The sequence below is a fragment of the Myiozetetes cayanensis genome, unplaced genomic scaffold (genome assembly GCF_022539395.1).
Source record: "Myiozetetes cayanensis isolate MyiCay16 unplaced genomic scaffold, myiCay2020 scf6-25, whole genome shotgun sequence".
Classification (NCBI taxonomy): domain Eukaryota; kingdom Metazoa; phylum Chordata; class Aves; order Passeriformes; family Tyrannidae; genus Myiozetetes; species Myiozetetes cayanensis.
Genome location: NW_026087853.1, coordinates 37,915,880 through 37,931,205, shown reverse-complemented (window position 1 = coordinate 37,931,205; position 15,326 = coordinate 37,915,880). Strand labels below are relative to the sequence as shown.

Genomic DNA, 15,326 nt, shown 5'->3' with positions numbered 1-15,326 from the left:
GAGAGAGTAATCAGGCATTGGAATGGGCTGCCCAGGGAAGTGGTGGATTCTCCATCCCTGGAAGTATTTAAGAAGAGACTGGATGTGGCACTTAGTGCCATAGTCTAGTAACTGTGGTGGTAGTGGACCAAGGGTTGGACTTGATGATCTCAGAGGTCTTTTCCAACCTGGCTGATTCTATGATTCAAAACACTAGCCCATGCAAACTCCCACCCATGTGTCTGGAAGAGTGCTCAGCCCTTCTCTGTCAGCAGTGGGCTCTTGTGCCTGTCACTTACCCCACCCCAGTTCAGTGTTCTGGCCAAGTCATTCCCTGTTCCCAAAGGCAGGATGGCCACAGGAGGAGGTGGGTTGATGCGTAACTGGTCCAGAATGGAGAGTATCCAGCCCACCTGCTCAAGTAAGAAAGTGCAAAGAAACAGTTATTTCAGGGACCAGCAGGCAGGCAGAGATGGCTCGGAGCATTAGTGATGGCAGAGATGGGGTCCCCTTAGCCACCACCAAGGCTATTTACCGTCTTTATTGCTCCAAACAGGTGCTGCAGGAGATAGTAATAACCCTAGTGAAGACATTGGCCCCCAAAGGGCTACAAATCCAGACATGTTACAGACTATCACTCCCTGAAGCAGTGCATGAGGGCATCCACAGTATCCAGTGTCACAGTGCAGTTTGCCCCTTTCTGGATTACAAAAAGGAAGGGCTGCTTTCTGCACTGGAAAGGCATGGGGCCAAGGGCACCACAGGCACCAAGGGGCTGGGGGACTCACCGTGCCATCTCCCCCACACGCCAGGATCCGGAGGTTGTGGACTTTGCGGTACAGTTCCAGCCTGCAGGGAACACGGAAATTAAGGAGGGGAGGGAAGAAGTACCGAAGGTGTTATGAGGCACCTGCCTCACAGAGCCCTTGGCATTCACGAAGTGTCTCCCTTCCCATTGCCACAGCTGTTCTCAACAGTGGGCAAAGCCACAGTAACTTTGGCTTCACCAGCTCTCGCGTAGGAAGAGTGGGGTGTCCACAGGCTATGCACACACAGATAACCCAAGCGAGCAGACAAGACTTACACAGTGTTAAATATAAGGAACTATGTCTGGGAACCTCACCCCACAGATGGTCTCTTCGCCACTAGCCTTGATTGGACCAGCCCTCCAGCACGAATCACTGACTGACCAAAGCTATCCTAAAGAGGCCTCTCAAAATATTGGAGATCTCTTTGCAGGTGGGAGCTATGGAGCATCAAGCAATCTCTGGGGCAGGGACGGGGAGACAAAGGTGTTGCCCCCATCAGTACTCACGCCTCCTTGGGTCCACCCTGGCTCAGGTCAAAAACTTGCCGTGGATTGAGATACCACATGAAGGACTGGATGATCTTGGCTCCCTATCGGGAGAAGAAAAACATCACGTAACAGGGAGTTCACAGTGGACAGTGGAAGAAGGCATCTGGTCCTGGGGGTAGGCCAAGACATCATTCTGGGGGGCACACAGGCAAAGCCTGGCCTAGGTGGGAGCTGCTGGGCAGAAAAACTGGCACTTGTGGTGCCAGTGGTGATTGCCACACTTCTTCTGCAGCTGAGACATCACCAAAACTATGATGAGACCTTAGCAGTCAAATGGAAATGCCCTCATGGAGATGCCTTCTCAGGGAGGTACTGGGCAAGGCCATACCTGATTCCCACCACTCTTGGGGTTCACAAACACCAGTAAGGGCTTCATAAGAGGAGCTGGCATGGGTTTGATGACAAAGGGTTTCCACCTCCCTTCCTGCAAGAGACACCACAAGTCCTTCAACAAACCTGGGAAAATGCAAACTCCTACCTCCAACTGAGCCCTAACATCACACGGGTCAGAAGGGTGGGGAAGAGAACATCTCAGTCACCCCACAAGTCTCATAGCTGGAATATATCCTGCCAAGAGGCATCCTCCCTCCAGCTCAACTCTCTTAACCTCAGCACAGACCCAGCAAAGTCCCCTTTGTTTCCCAGCCCTGTGCCTCACTGTTCGGTCCCTCTACCCTTCCAAGACAAGGTTATTACCTGTCCCCTGATCTCTTACCTCAGCCCCCTTTTTGCTGGATTTCCGCTTGAATGATGTCCTCTTCTTCTTCTTACTAGATTTTAGTGGATTCTAGAGACAAAAAAAAAACCACAGAAACTCCATAAAGAGCCACTGGGCAAGTGGGAGTTGTGAAAGAGCCACAAGAGCTGAGATGACTTACCTGGGGCCGCCGAACCCGCAGAATCCAGGTGGGAGGAACGACCACAGCAGCATGAGCCCCCAGCGAGCAGGGCTCTTCAATGTGTTGCAGCATGAAACAGGACACTTTGCTGTGATACTGGGGAATGAGAAGACAGAGAAAACTCAACTGCTCAGTCTTCTGGGGACAGCCAACCTCTCCTCCCAGCTCCCACATGCCAATGCAGGGAGTGCTGAAGGAAACCAAACAGAAATTTTGTAATGGGAAGGCAATGAAGAGAAAGTTTCTTGAAGGAGCTCACAAATACCACAGTACAGCCTCAGTCATTAGGAGGAGCTGTTAAGGGCAGGCTGCGGAGAAGCAGCCTGCGGAGTGTCAGCAGAAAGCAGAGATCATTAGGTACATAACAGGCTGGTCAGGCATTCTATGGAGGCTTTGCTCACCGCTTGCTTGCACCAGGAACAGCTGATGGCTACAATCTCTTTACTGTGGAAGGCAAACTTCTGCTGAAAACCCTGTGGAAGAAAGGATAAGAGGCTTAGGGAATTCCCTCAGGGTTTTCTACCTTCCAACAGGACTTTCCCACCACTAAGAGAGACATTAACAAAGAGAGCATATCCGCAGCTGGAGCCCTCTAGATCCCTGTCAGATAGCCCCAACTACCACTATGGCACCAGGGAAGTCACTGCGCTCTGCAGGGGTGTCCTTATTGCTCAAAGAAAGCATGACAGGAAGACAGTCTCCTCCAGGATTGATTGGACCCAGGGGGAAAACTACTCTATGTGGGAAGCGCTTATGTAGTGCTTCACTGAGCAAAACAGAGCACGTGCCTTGGTTTTACTGCCAAACAAGAATGGTGGGATGTCCCTGGTTCCCAGCCCTATTCCTGTCTCTCATTTGACCTTAGGTTTCCTGAGGCTGAGAAAAACACCCCAAGATACCCTCTCACCTTGCCACACTGCCGGCATTTCCCTTCCTGCCGCCTCCGGTGCACCCAGTGATGCCGGACAACAATGGGCTAAAGGGAAAAGAAAAAAAGAATAGAAAAAAAAAAAAGGGAAATGAAAGGCCCAGCATGTGAAGGAATGCAGGAGCAGGCAGAAAGAATGGACCCAAGCCACCCAGGACCACTGCTCTTGCTGCAAACCCACTGCTCACAGGCACCAGCCCCAACTCTCTGAGAGAAGGCAAAGACAAAGAATTAGTGGGCATGAGGCCAAATTAAGATGCTCAGAGAAAAGGGAATCAAAACCAGAAGAAATAGGAAGGATGAGAGGGAAACTGAAGACTGAAAATCACAGAAAGCAGACCCGAGACAGGGGGCAAGCAGTAGCACATATCGGTCCCTTAAGATCTCTGTCCAGATGCCCCTAGTGCCAGATGAAAAACCTGCTGGTGGAATGTGTGACAATCCCCAGGGAGACATAGTTTGTGCCCATGGAAAGACAGAAGTAAGTGCTTGCAGCTAAGCAGAGAACCTACTCTTCCACATTCCTCTAGGAGAGTGGTGGTCCCAAAGCCCCCCACACGCACTTCTCCCTGCTCTTTACTGCAGGGCAATCCTGCAGCCTGCCTTAGTCCCAGGGTGGGCAGCAAGCAGGCACCTCCACCCTGCCTTGCAGGCTCATGGTGGGAGAGGGCTGGGACTTGCAGGAGTGATTGTGAGGGACTCAGAAGTTTTGTAAGGAAGCATCACACGTCCTAAATCCCACCCTATGCTTCTAGCCTGGATTGGGAATGGCACTGCAGAGGGAGTAGCCAAAACAGAGGAGGGAGTGAGAATTCACAGGCTGTGGCAGGGTCCAACATCCTGCTCCTGACAGCTTTTGGGATCATGATGATAGAGACAGAAACTAGCAGGAGGTTTGGGTCAGCTCCAGTGTTGCCTGCTCTGAGTGCAGCACACTGGAGAGGACAAAAAGACCTGTTGGCTTTAGCAGACATGAATCCAGTAGGAGCAGAAGGGGGGCTATGCCTTGAGCTCAACTCTGAGTCCCAGCAGGCACATCTAGGGAAAGGGCTGACCCCAAACAGGATCCCTGGCACCACAAAGGCCAGAAGAGCACATTTCTAGGGAAATGGGAAGGAAGAGGCCTTGAAGGAACTGAGAAGCATTAGAAAGACAGGATGGAAAAGCAGAGTTTGAGAGAAAAAAAAGAGAAAACAAGAAAGGGGAGAGAAAATTTGTGGAGTTTGGACAGAAGAAAAATAGAGACAGAAGATCGAGCAGAGGCAGAGAGCTGTCAGCAGAGCCCCAAGTGAAGCACAAATAGGTGAGCTAGGCTAAGGGTGATATGGGAAGGAGATACAGCAGGAAGAGCAAAGCAAGAAAGGAAGGTTTAAAGTGATGCTGAAAGCTTCACTTTCTGATGTCACACTGGCATTTCAAAGCAGGTAGCCCTGTGTTTGAATGCCTTTCCCCTACTGCATCTGCTGTGCCAGCACAAACACAGTGTGGAGGCAGCTGTGTTACCATTATGGCTCATGACTGAGCCATCCACACCCACTCCAGAGCCCTGCATGGGCTACACTGCTCCATAGGCTGGAGGGTGAAACATGAAGGCTGACAGTTGCTTCCATCAGTGCAGCTCAGCAGACAGGTCCCAGGCCACCTCTTACACCCAGTACCTTAAAACATGGGCTAAAGTGGTCTGATGGCACCATTGCAGGCACCTTCCACTGCTACCTGCAGTACCTGTGACACCCTGGTCAGCGCTGAGTGATAAAGCAAGAAGCGAGCCCATACTGCTTCCTTCCAAATTGCAGACTTGGGAACCTGCTGTTTGCCATAGCCCTGTCTATTGTGCCTGGGGACCAACACAAGGGGGAAAGTTTATTCCAGGAAACAGTCTGCAGGTTCTCCCCATGCAGATTCAGGAACTTGAGAACATGCAAGCCATCATATGCTTTACATTTGCTGTTTACAAGCTCCCCCCTCCTCACACTCAGTCTGCACTGCTGCCTTGCAAAGAAACATTCCTTTTACTGCACCACCCCCTTGGAACAGGAAGCAGCATGATGCCTGCACTCTGATGAGCAAGATGCTGGCAGCATCTGGTGTCTTTGTCACCACACTGGAAAAGGCAGAGGCAGATGTGGGCAGTGTCCGAGGCACATCTCTCACCTCCCGTATGTTCCGGGATCCTGACTCCCTGAAGGAAGGTTTGCAGCGGAAATTTATCTGTAGAGTGAACACACATGAGTGAACACACATGAGAGGAATCAGTAAAACCATCATATCTGAAGGTAACCTACTGGAGTTTACTGCAGTACAGCAAGGCCCAGAACCTCTGGAGGTGTTTGATACTTGCTGCAAAACCCTCACACATATCTCTGTTACTGAACAAAATGGGGCTGAGGGTCCCAATCGTGTCACTAGATGCTCCTTTTGGCACTGTCTCCTCAGAAGACCCCTCTTTGCAATTACACACTGCAGCTCCCCAATCTTCTTATGTTTCATTTCCAAAAAGGAAGGGCTGTTACAGTTTTGTGAGCTGCAGAGAGGGCTCAACAGGCTCTACTCACTTTCTCCAGCTGTTCGATGCAGGGTGTATGCACTACAATCTTGCAGGCTGCACACTTACGCCTGGAGAGCGGTTTTTGCTGCAGGATGAGAAAAGGGGAAGAAAAACACGCATGTGAGTGAAAACATGCAGTGTTCTGAGGATGGTGAACTCAGCCTCCCATCATACCTCCTTCATATAATTGGGATACAGAACAAACCCCATGGTAAAGTTAGACACAGCCTAGACTCCTCGCAAGTGAAGGGATCTAAGCATGTGCCTACAGCAGATGCTTTTAAGCCTGGAACAGAACAGAGAGGTATTTTCCCCCCTGTCCTGTCCTGCAGTTCTTGGCCTCTTCTGACACTGCCTGAGAGCACCATGGGAACTGGTCCAGGAGGCACCTGCAAGGCTCCCACAGTAAACCCCATGGGCAGGCACAGAGTGGCATCACTGCTCCATCCTACACCATAAGTAGGACTGAACCTGCAAGCTGGGAGGGAGGACTGCAACAACCTGTAAGAACAGTGCTGCCTGCAGGGGCCTGGGTCTCTAGCACTCACTTTTCTCCTCTACTGAAAGGTCTTGGACTCACATTATCCTTGTAAGGGTGTGGGATCCTAACACCCTCTTCCTGGAATACTCTGGGCAAGTGGCAGCCCTGCGTCAGGTTCCCATTGTAAACTGAGCATCAGCACTGGCAGAAACTACAGACTCAGCCCTCCAGTATGCAGAGGCAGGAGGGACACACTCCCTGCCCCGGCAGCTCCCCAGACTCGGCATGTTCCCCAGCAGCAGCAGCACAGACTCTGTGGTCACCCATCACGTGACAGCCCAGCCCACATCTGCAGCCTTTACCGGGGAGGTGGGTGACCCCAGGTGACTCACCAACAGCTTTGCCATGCAGTTCTGCTCCCCGACGTAGCAGAAGTCCCCAGAGACACTGGTCTCAAACCAGATGTGCTCCCCATATATCGCAGTCTCCTGAAAGGCACAAGACAACACATTTCTCTGAGAGAGACAGACAGACAACCGAGCCCATAAGATGCTTTATGCAAGGGACAAGGTACTAGGTAATGCTAGCAGGTAGGAGGGGTAGGCCAGAAGACAGAAAGCACACAACAAAGAGGGACAATACCTGGACAGAGGAAACCTCACAAAGCTGCTACCATGGCCCATCTGCTGGAAATGAGAGGGCCCCAGGAAACTAACTCCTACACCCCCGTTGCAGTATCCTGCACAAGGGAGATGATGCATCACCCCCTGAGAGGAGGCACCAGGGCAAATTCAGTGCAGGGGACTCTCCTGAAACAGCTTCTGCTTTCTGCATCCTCAGGATGCAGCTTAAAGCCTGCTGTGCTTTGCCTGCAAAGGAGCAGGGACTTGCTCCTTGTTGCTTGGCCCCAGCCACCAGATCTCGGCTGTCAGAAGCAGAAGAACTGGCAGTGGAGTAACTATGTCATCCTCCCAGGAACCACCTGTGTCTGCACAGCTTCTCCTTGCAGCATCAAGCAGTGCTGCCAGCAGCACAGACATTGGCACCAGCTGGTGGCAATGGCAGAGGCCATAAATATGTCAAAGCCAGTCACCTGGGAAGCCTCAACCTGGGAAGAGCCTGCTGCTTCTTGGCTGGGAGCCTATTCCATGCAGTGCCCAGCAAGATGAGCTACAACTTACGCTCCAGTCCACAGTGTTGCGTATCTGCCTCTCCGAGTCGCTCCTCAGGGCTAGCGCAGGGTTTGGCTGGGCTACCATGTGCTGAAGACTGGATTTGGCAATAGCTTTCCTGGAAGACACAGGGAGGTTGGCTATTAAATCAAGGTAGGAGGAATAACAATCTGCTTCTAAGATGCAATGTCAGGCTGGAGCAGACAAGCCTCTTCAAGACCAAGTGGCTGGAAATGAGGCGCATCTCGAGCACAGCTGGCTGAAGAGAGCCTCTTCCTGTGAGACAGCCCTGTGGGATGAAGAGGTGCTGGCCATATTGCTGACAGCTCAGCTAAAGACACCTCATACCCAGCAAAAGGCACAGCCTGGGCCTGCTGGGTCAATGCCCTTGGGGATGATAGTTCCATTGCAAAACACCCCGGGAGTTCCCAATAAGCCGTGGTGGTGGGGCTGCCTTTGCAGGGACAATCCAGATCCCCTGGCCCACAGAGGCTCCCTGCAGCTCTCCCACACCAAGGCACCTCAGAGCCTGGGGTTCTTGCAGGGACCAGCACAACCAGCCAGAATAAAAGTTGCTGTTTGTTTGGGGCTAGTGAGCTTCTCCCAGATGTGTTAGGGTGGAGGAAAGGAGCAGGTGGATCCAGCCAGCAGGATAAAGTGTGTATCTCCAGCCCACAACCAGGCCTGCCATCTCCCTCTGGCCCCAGTCTGGCAGGAGAGGACAACTGCAAGCCCCAGGGGCTGCACTGAGAGCATCAGCGGCGGCAGTGGCCTGAGTGGAAGGTGCTCAAGGTATGCCAGCAGCACTGCAAAACACCAGTGGCAACCAGGGCCAAAGGCACCAAGCCCCTTCCTGCCTTCCCCACCAAGCCTGGGTCTGCACCCAACCTCTCCCCTCCCCAAGGCACTGATTGCCACTTGCACGCTGTCACCATACATACAGCAACCGGGGGCTCCAGCCATCCGGGGCAGCATGGCAGGTGGACTTCGGTCCCAAGCCCTCGGGGAGGGTGGCAGAGGGGCACCCGGCTCTGGCCACCCCTGCACAGTGCTGGGCCAGCAGCCGTGGGTGGCTGGAGGGGAGCAGCCCAGGTCGGAGGGCATCGCTGGAGCGCCGGCGTTGGCTGAGGCGGCGGTAGCGGCCCGGCAGGCCGTAGGCAGCCCGGCTGTACACGACCTCGGTGGGCAGGTGGTGGGAGGAGGAGCGCCGCAGGCAGCGGGGCCGCCGCGACAGCAGCCCCCCCTGGAGTGGTCGCAGCTGGGGCAGCATGGCCAGCCACGTCTCCTCAGCCCAACGCTCATGCTGGCCCCGCTCAGCTTCTGCTGCTGCGCCACCATCCTCCAGAGGCTCGGATGTGGAGCTGTCAGTGTGGGGAGCCCTGTCCCCCTCCTCTCCCATGGGAACGAGGCCGGCCAGGAGGACAGAGGGACCCAGCAGTTGGGCATCAATGGCTTGTGCCTGGCCCCTGCGCTTTGCCTGCACAGCGAACCTGGGGCTGAGGCAGGGCGGTGTGGTGCTGGAGCGCCGGCGGGTGCCAGGACGCCGGACCAGGCCCAGGCAGGAGAGGGAAGCCTCTGGGGTGCCGGAGCCGCGGCGGCGCTGGGCCAGCGCGGTGGAGGGCAGCCCCACCTGGGAGCGACGCCTGGCCTTGCCCGTGGGCACGGCCACCACGCTGGTGCGCCGCAGCCCCTTCCGTCCAAAGTGCCGCCTAAAAAAGGTTTCCATTGCGACTGGATGGTGGCTGTTCAAATAGAGACCAGGAATTAAGTAGGCTCCCCCATGGGTCCCCAGGCCAGGCTGCGGGGGTCAGGGCAAGGAGTCAGGAGAAAGCAGGGAACAGAGGGCTGAAGCAGGCAGTGGGGGACATGGTAATGCCTCCTGGGGCATGTGGCAGGTTCCTGCTCCCCACAGCTTTACTGCTCCCTGAGTTTCACTGTTCAGCCCAGGGGGCTCCGATGGCAGGGCAGGTGTTCCCACCTAACTGGGACCCTCTGCATTCTCTGCTCTCTACTGTGGGATCAGCAGAGACTCTGCACTCCAAGATGCCAATCGGCCCTGGCAACTCAACTACCCCCAACGCTCTCCTGATGCTGGTCTATCTGGTTTCCCCACAGGAACCACTCTGGCTAAGCACCAGTCCCACCAAATTTGCAGCAAATTGAAATTAAGCCCTTGTGAATCCTACAGAAGAAAATGAACCAGGCAAGTAAAAGCAGTGCAGGTAGATTTGGTAGATCTGGCTATCTCCAGCGCTCCCCTCTTCCAGAGCTAGTGCTTTGCTTCCCACCTTCCAGCTGCCACCTCTCTTCAACTGCTAGAGAGGATTTATTCAGGGCCAACTCAAAAAAACCTCACCAAAACCCACAGTTTGGTAGAAGCAAACTTCTGGCTTTTCAATTGCTCCCAAGGCAGGGGACTCTGGATCATGGCAGCCTGCAAGCACACACAAGCCACCAACTACCACTCTCAAGGATTTCAGTTCTGTACAAGGCATCTCCTCTATCCACTACAAGAGTATGGGCATGTTGCTCCCCACTATGCTAAGATTGACATCTGCTCCGCTTGCTTCTATCTTCCTCCCTTCCTATGCTCTTTTACACACTCACTTGCAGGTCAGCAATACCAGAGAATCTTCAGGAGAATACCCTGGCCTAAACTTTTAATGTCCCAAGACCCACACAAACAGGCAAACTTATCAGAATCTTCTTCCCTTTTTATTTGGGAAATGCTGTAAGATGGGACATATTTTATTTTCTGGACAAACTTGAGTTTTTGATAGTGCTTGTAGCACAAGGGGCTGTACTTTTTTTTTTTTTTAATATCTGAGTATAAAGTTGACTTTATATTTTTGGAAAAGACCAGGCTTGGTTTGGATTCCTCCAAGGAAATCAGTTCTTTAGTTTGTACAGTCTGATCACAATGCCTGTACTCAGTTATGTAGCACAAAGAGAGAAGGAAGGACAGCGATGGCCTCCAGAGAGCAGCATCAGGGCAGCTAAAGCCTGGCTGAACTGAAAGCAAAACCAAAGCGTCACCTCTTCAGAAGTATTTCTCACGTCCCAGCACTGCAAGCAATGCAGGCAGGCACTTGGTCACCAGAAGGTTCAATCTACCGAGGTCCATGCAGCTTTGCAGAGGGCAAAAGCACATTTTATTGATGACCCTGATTCCAGCCTGTCCCAAACACTGTAGTGCTCCATTCCTGTCCTCTCCCTCCATTGTCTGCAGGATGATGCACAGTAAATTGCATAGAATCTGAGAATCCAGACTTCCCCCATACAACTTGAGGCCATTTCCTCTTGTTCTATTGCTTGTTACTGGGGAGAAGAGACAGACCCCACACTCTGCTACAACCTCCTTTCAGGCAGCTGTAGAGAGCAATAAGGTCTCCTCTGAGCCTTCTTTTCCCCATGCTAAACAACCCCAGCTCCCTCAGCTGCTCTTCCTATGATTTACTCTCTAGATCCTTCATCAGCTTCATTACCTTTCTCTGGACATGCTCCAGCACCCCAGTGTCCTTCTTGCAGTGAGGCGCTGCCTCACCAGTGCTGCAGCACACAGGGAACAATCACTTCCCTAGCCCTGCTGGCCACGCTATTTCTGATACAGCCCAGGATGCAGTTGGCCCTCTTGGCCAGCTGGACACACTGCTGGCTCATGTTCAGCCGGCTGTTGACCAGCATCATTACCAACAGGTGTTAAAAACTGTCTGAACAAATAAAACATTAAAAAACGCAAGTGAGAACGCTGCTTGGATGTGGCACACCGCAACAGATCCTTTTTGGCCGGCTTTAACTGCTTTATGTAGACATACTGACCAACTGCACCCCAAATAAGCTGAATGGCTGCTCCCTCCTGTCCCATGTACTCCACCAGCACGAAACTGCTGTGGGCAGGAAGATCTCTCAACACAGCTTCCTTCCTTTTTGCACCAGTCTCGTGAGGAAATCTGCTAGAATAACCTTGGCTTGACATTTATGTTTGAGTACTAGCTGATTACCGGCCTTTTTATCTTCAGGGCTGTCTGTTAGCGGCACATGCTCAAGCTCCAACCACCAGTGGTGAAGGTTATTATGAGACAACCCTCTGACAGCAGGACACGGCAGCTCAGATATGCTGGATGAACACATCCCCACCTCTTGCATCTTACTTCCAACCTGAGCTCCAAATGGTATACTGCAGGTGTTGAGAGTTGCTGCTGGCAGAGCAGATGGACAGACTGCCAGGGGTGCTCAGGGTAGATATGCATCAGCAGAGCTGCACGCAAAGCAGCCAGGGAACCATGCACTGGGCAGAGAGGAGCCTGAGAGGAGCTAAGCCCTGGAAGCCCCTGGCCTAACAGCAACACACTCCTGGGATCTGCACTTTTTGCCACTGAGAGAAAGACGGAGGAGAGCTAGCACCTGTGGCTGCTCTGCAGACTGCATCGCTCAGCTCAGTTAGGCAGGGAGGCTGGATGGGGGCAGCCTGGCATTCACAGGGTGCAAAGGAAAGGAAGTACTGCTGCATGCACTAGGATATCAAATCTACTTATGAGCAGATATGCACTATCACTTCAATCTCCTCCTGTGAATAAGGAAGGAGACAGCAGTTCTGGTCTGCTCATGATTTTCAATCGGACCTCTTGGGAGGTGCCTTTTTTTTGTGTGTGTGATAACCAGACCCTTCAAAGCCTCCTACACTCCCAGCCTGGCCTCAGTGGGCAGAGACACTGCTGAAGCAGGAACATGTCCTTGCAGGATCTAAATGCCCTTGAAAAGTACAGCAGGGATCGAAGACGAAAAACTTGCATCTTGTAACTTCAGTGGACATGGAGCTCATGGATCAGCTGATTCAGAGACATCTCTCCAGACATCCAGCAGCCATCCCTCATGTGATGGTGGTAGTTCTAAAATCAGACAGGCCGACTCCCAGGGCTAAACATGCAGTGTCCATCACGGTATAACCTCTTGCCCCCATCAGGAGGAGAATCTGGATATCCAGCTCCATTATTCTGCTTTGCTTCACTAGCCTCAAGCAAACACCCATATACCAAACTGAACAGGCCCTCTGTGCCCTCAGATACATAGAGCGATCTTGTGCCATATGCCTGCTTAGCCCTTTCTCCATGTAATTATTCCCTCTGTCCCTCTAGCAACCTGGTCTATTCCTGCCAGTGCCCAGAAGCAACAGAGATCCCACATTACCTTCATACAGTGGCATATTTGGCACCTGTCTCCTGGCACCAAAGGTGGCAAGAGGACCCTACTGCAGGACACTGCTGGCAGCAAACACATAAGTCTTGAGTCATAGAGAAGCCTGGACATGAAAAACACCATTAGCTCCTCCTGACCTTTCAGCAAATCTCCAGTTAGTCGACTGGAAAGCATTTTTTCCAACCACGGGACTACAAGGAAAACGAGTCAGAGTGCTTCACCCTGTTCCATGACGAGCACCTGTCCTGATGGCAGCTGGCTGGGTTCCTGCATCCTGGCTTGCTGTGGGTGCTGGGGAGCTGCAGCGGCACTGGAGCTGACAGCATGCACACAGGAGCCTGTTTCAGTTTATAAGCTGTCTTCGCCTGTCAAGGACGCTTGACTTGTACAGACCAACCACAAGGAAAGTATAACTGTTATTAATAGCCATCCCTGCGTGACAGCCAGATCTCCTGGGCTTCTGCCTCTCTGTCTCCTCCCTGCTAGGACACCAGAGGGACTGAGGGACAAAAGCCTGGGAGTCCATCCAGAGAGCTGCTGCTCATCCCCACCCATCCCCACCCACCACTCGACTTCAGCCTCGGTTTCTATCACAAGCTTGCACAGCCCACATCCCTCTTTCAGTGCTCTGATGTTTAATCTTCCCATGTACGTTGCCATCCTCACACCACCCTTGCTGAGATCCTGTCCCTGCTCTCCCATCCTGCTTCCCACGTATCAGTCACCAGCCTCTCCCCTTAGGGCTCCCTGGCCAGCCCTCTCCAACGGGCCACAAAGAGCAACCTGCACAGATGAGGTCTGCTGAGGAAGGTGCCCCCGTGCCAGATAGGGAAGAGAAAATGCTGGACAAGATGTAGTGCAACCCTCAGGCTTTCGTTGCAGCAATCAGCAAGTTCCCAAACTGTGCAGTTTGCTTCTACTCAGAATTTCCATTCCAGCTGTCATCTCTCTTACCATCATGCAAATAAAAAAGTCAGGAGTTGCCCCATGTTGGGTCTGGTATGAGCAAGGAGATGGGGCTCCCCCCAGCACAGGGGCAGGGAGGCTCTGTCCAAACCATGAGCCTTTCAAAGTGCTCATGAGGGGTGAGCTTTGGGCTATGCTCAGTTGTTTGGGGATTCATACATTTGATCTACTGCAACAAGTGTCATCACCTATAGGGGCCACAGCACCTCATACTCCCAGGCTTCTGAGTGCAGGAGCACAGCATTCCCAGGGCAAACCAAGGCTAAGGACATCCCTGGTTGCACTGTCACCCTTCAGGGGAAGACATTACTGCTATAACCTTAAGGTTGCCCCTTCAGGCTGCAGAAGCCCATTTCTGGTCCTAGCAGGGCACTCAGAGGGGAATGGGTCTCCACCTATCTCTTGGGTGAGCCCTGGGCTTGATCAAGACAAATTCAAACCTCTCTCATAGTGAAAAAGCAATGAAAGTGCTTTGAAACCAGCTGGTGGTCAGATGCATGCAGCCGTAGAGAACCTCCTCCCAGCCCTGAGGTCCTTGGGGTCTCTGCACGTGCTACACAGAGGGCCCTGCAAGGGTTTCTGGGCATGGTCAGCAAGAGCAAGACACCCCTGGCAATATCAAAGCAAGATTGCTAACTTGTTCAGAAGCCTGCCAGCGTCACTCTGGTTGATCAACCTGGAAGCCCTGGGACACCACAGCTTCATAAGGGATGAAACACCATAGCTTTGCAGTTTGTCATGGAAGGCTAAACCAAGTGGCAAAACCAGGTGGAAGGCCACTGCCTGGTCCTGTCTCAGTCAATGCAAGACAAAAGCCATCCCACCTTCATGCCTGGCCCTTCAAAAGACAATGCTCTCAAGTTTGGTTTTCTGGGAAGAGTAGGGGCTGGGAGCAAAAGGGTCTGAGACTTTTTTTACAGTTCCTAGCATTATCCCAACATCCTTCTTGTGGCAGCTCCATCCTGCCTCACCCCAAACTCTGTATGACGCTCTGGTGCCACCTCTGCTTCACCGCCTTCTCAGGGCAAACCTAAGATGTCTTTTATGGTACATCTGCCAGACTAGTTCAGATCCTCCACTTACGCTTCATAAAGTCAAGAGTTTGCCAGTTCTAGGGTTCAGAGTAATGTGATTTCTTTCCAAAAATCCATGGAAGACAGTGTTTTGTCTTAATTTAAATCAAAGCCATTCCCTCTGAGTCTCCTGGGCTGATTCTGGGCATTCATATATCCTGACAACTTTCCACCATCATAATGTTATGAAGTTTATATGCCACTACAGTAAATAATCTGCCTCCTGGCAATCAAAAAACCTGACAGCACTGATATAAACAATCTGTTGTTGCATTTGGCTAAGGAGCCAAACAGCAAGACTGATAGCCTCGAGCAGTGAATTAACCAGAGATGAAAGCAGAGGATGAGCCACCACTATCAGTGATGCAGGGGTCGGGGGAGAGGCCAGCCATGCAGTTTCTATTTTGGTCCCATCAGCAGGACCAGCGATGCAGGCTGGGAAGTACTTGGAGTCAGTTTCTTCTCTCTCTCTGAGCTCCCTTTCCAGAGTGACATGCACAAAGTAAATCGGCTGGGGACTTAGCAGAGTGTCCTGGTGGTTTGGGTGCCCAGTCCATAGTTTCTTACACAGATTCCCATTATCGTCCCCAGTGCTGGTCCCCTCCTTCAGTATGCACAGCTTTGTGCCTCACAAGGTAGGACATGCCACTTACAGGGTGGTCAGTCTCACAGCCCAGCTGTCTAACCCAAACTCCCACAGAAGCTGCAGAGTTTTTCCCCAGTACGA

At 52.4% G+C, this 15,326-nt stretch overlaps 1 protein-coding gene across 3 annotated transcripts in view; it reads right to left on the bottom strand.

The window, feature by feature from the left end:
* Positions 1–15,326, bottom strand: part of DGKZ (diacylglycerol kinase zeta) — a 54,550-nt gene that overhangs the window by 19,023 nt on the left and 20,201 nt on the right. For 2 of the 3 annotated variants that reach the window (XM_050336799.1, XM_050336800.1), the window contains exons 2-13: positions 7,374–7,482; positions 6,585–6,680; positions 5,719–5,796; positions 5,318–5,374; positions 3,143–3,211; positions 2,637–2,708; positions 2,215–2,331; positions 2,052–2,123; positions 1,665–1,760; positions 1,295–1,377; positions 768–828; positions 279–392 (exon numbers count right to left, since the gene is read on the bottom strand). In XM_050336799.1, coding sequence (XP_050192756.1) covers positions 279–392; positions 768–828; positions 1,295–1,377; positions 1,665–1,760; positions 2,052–2,123; positions 2,215–2,331; positions 2,637–2,708; positions 3,143–3,211; positions 5,318–5,374; positions 5,719–5,796; positions 6,585–6,680; positions 7,374–7,482 — 1,024 coding nt within the window. Of the gene's footprint in view, positions 1–278; positions 393–767; positions 829–1,294; positions 1,378–1,664; positions 1,761–2,051; positions 2,124–2,214; positions 2,332–2,636; positions 2,709–3,142; positions 3,212–5,317; positions 5,375–5,718; positions 5,797–6,584; positions 6,681–7,373; positions 7,483–8,305; positions 9,107–15,326 lie in introns of those variants that run through there. The other variant, XM_050336798.1, reaches the window with a different exon arrangement.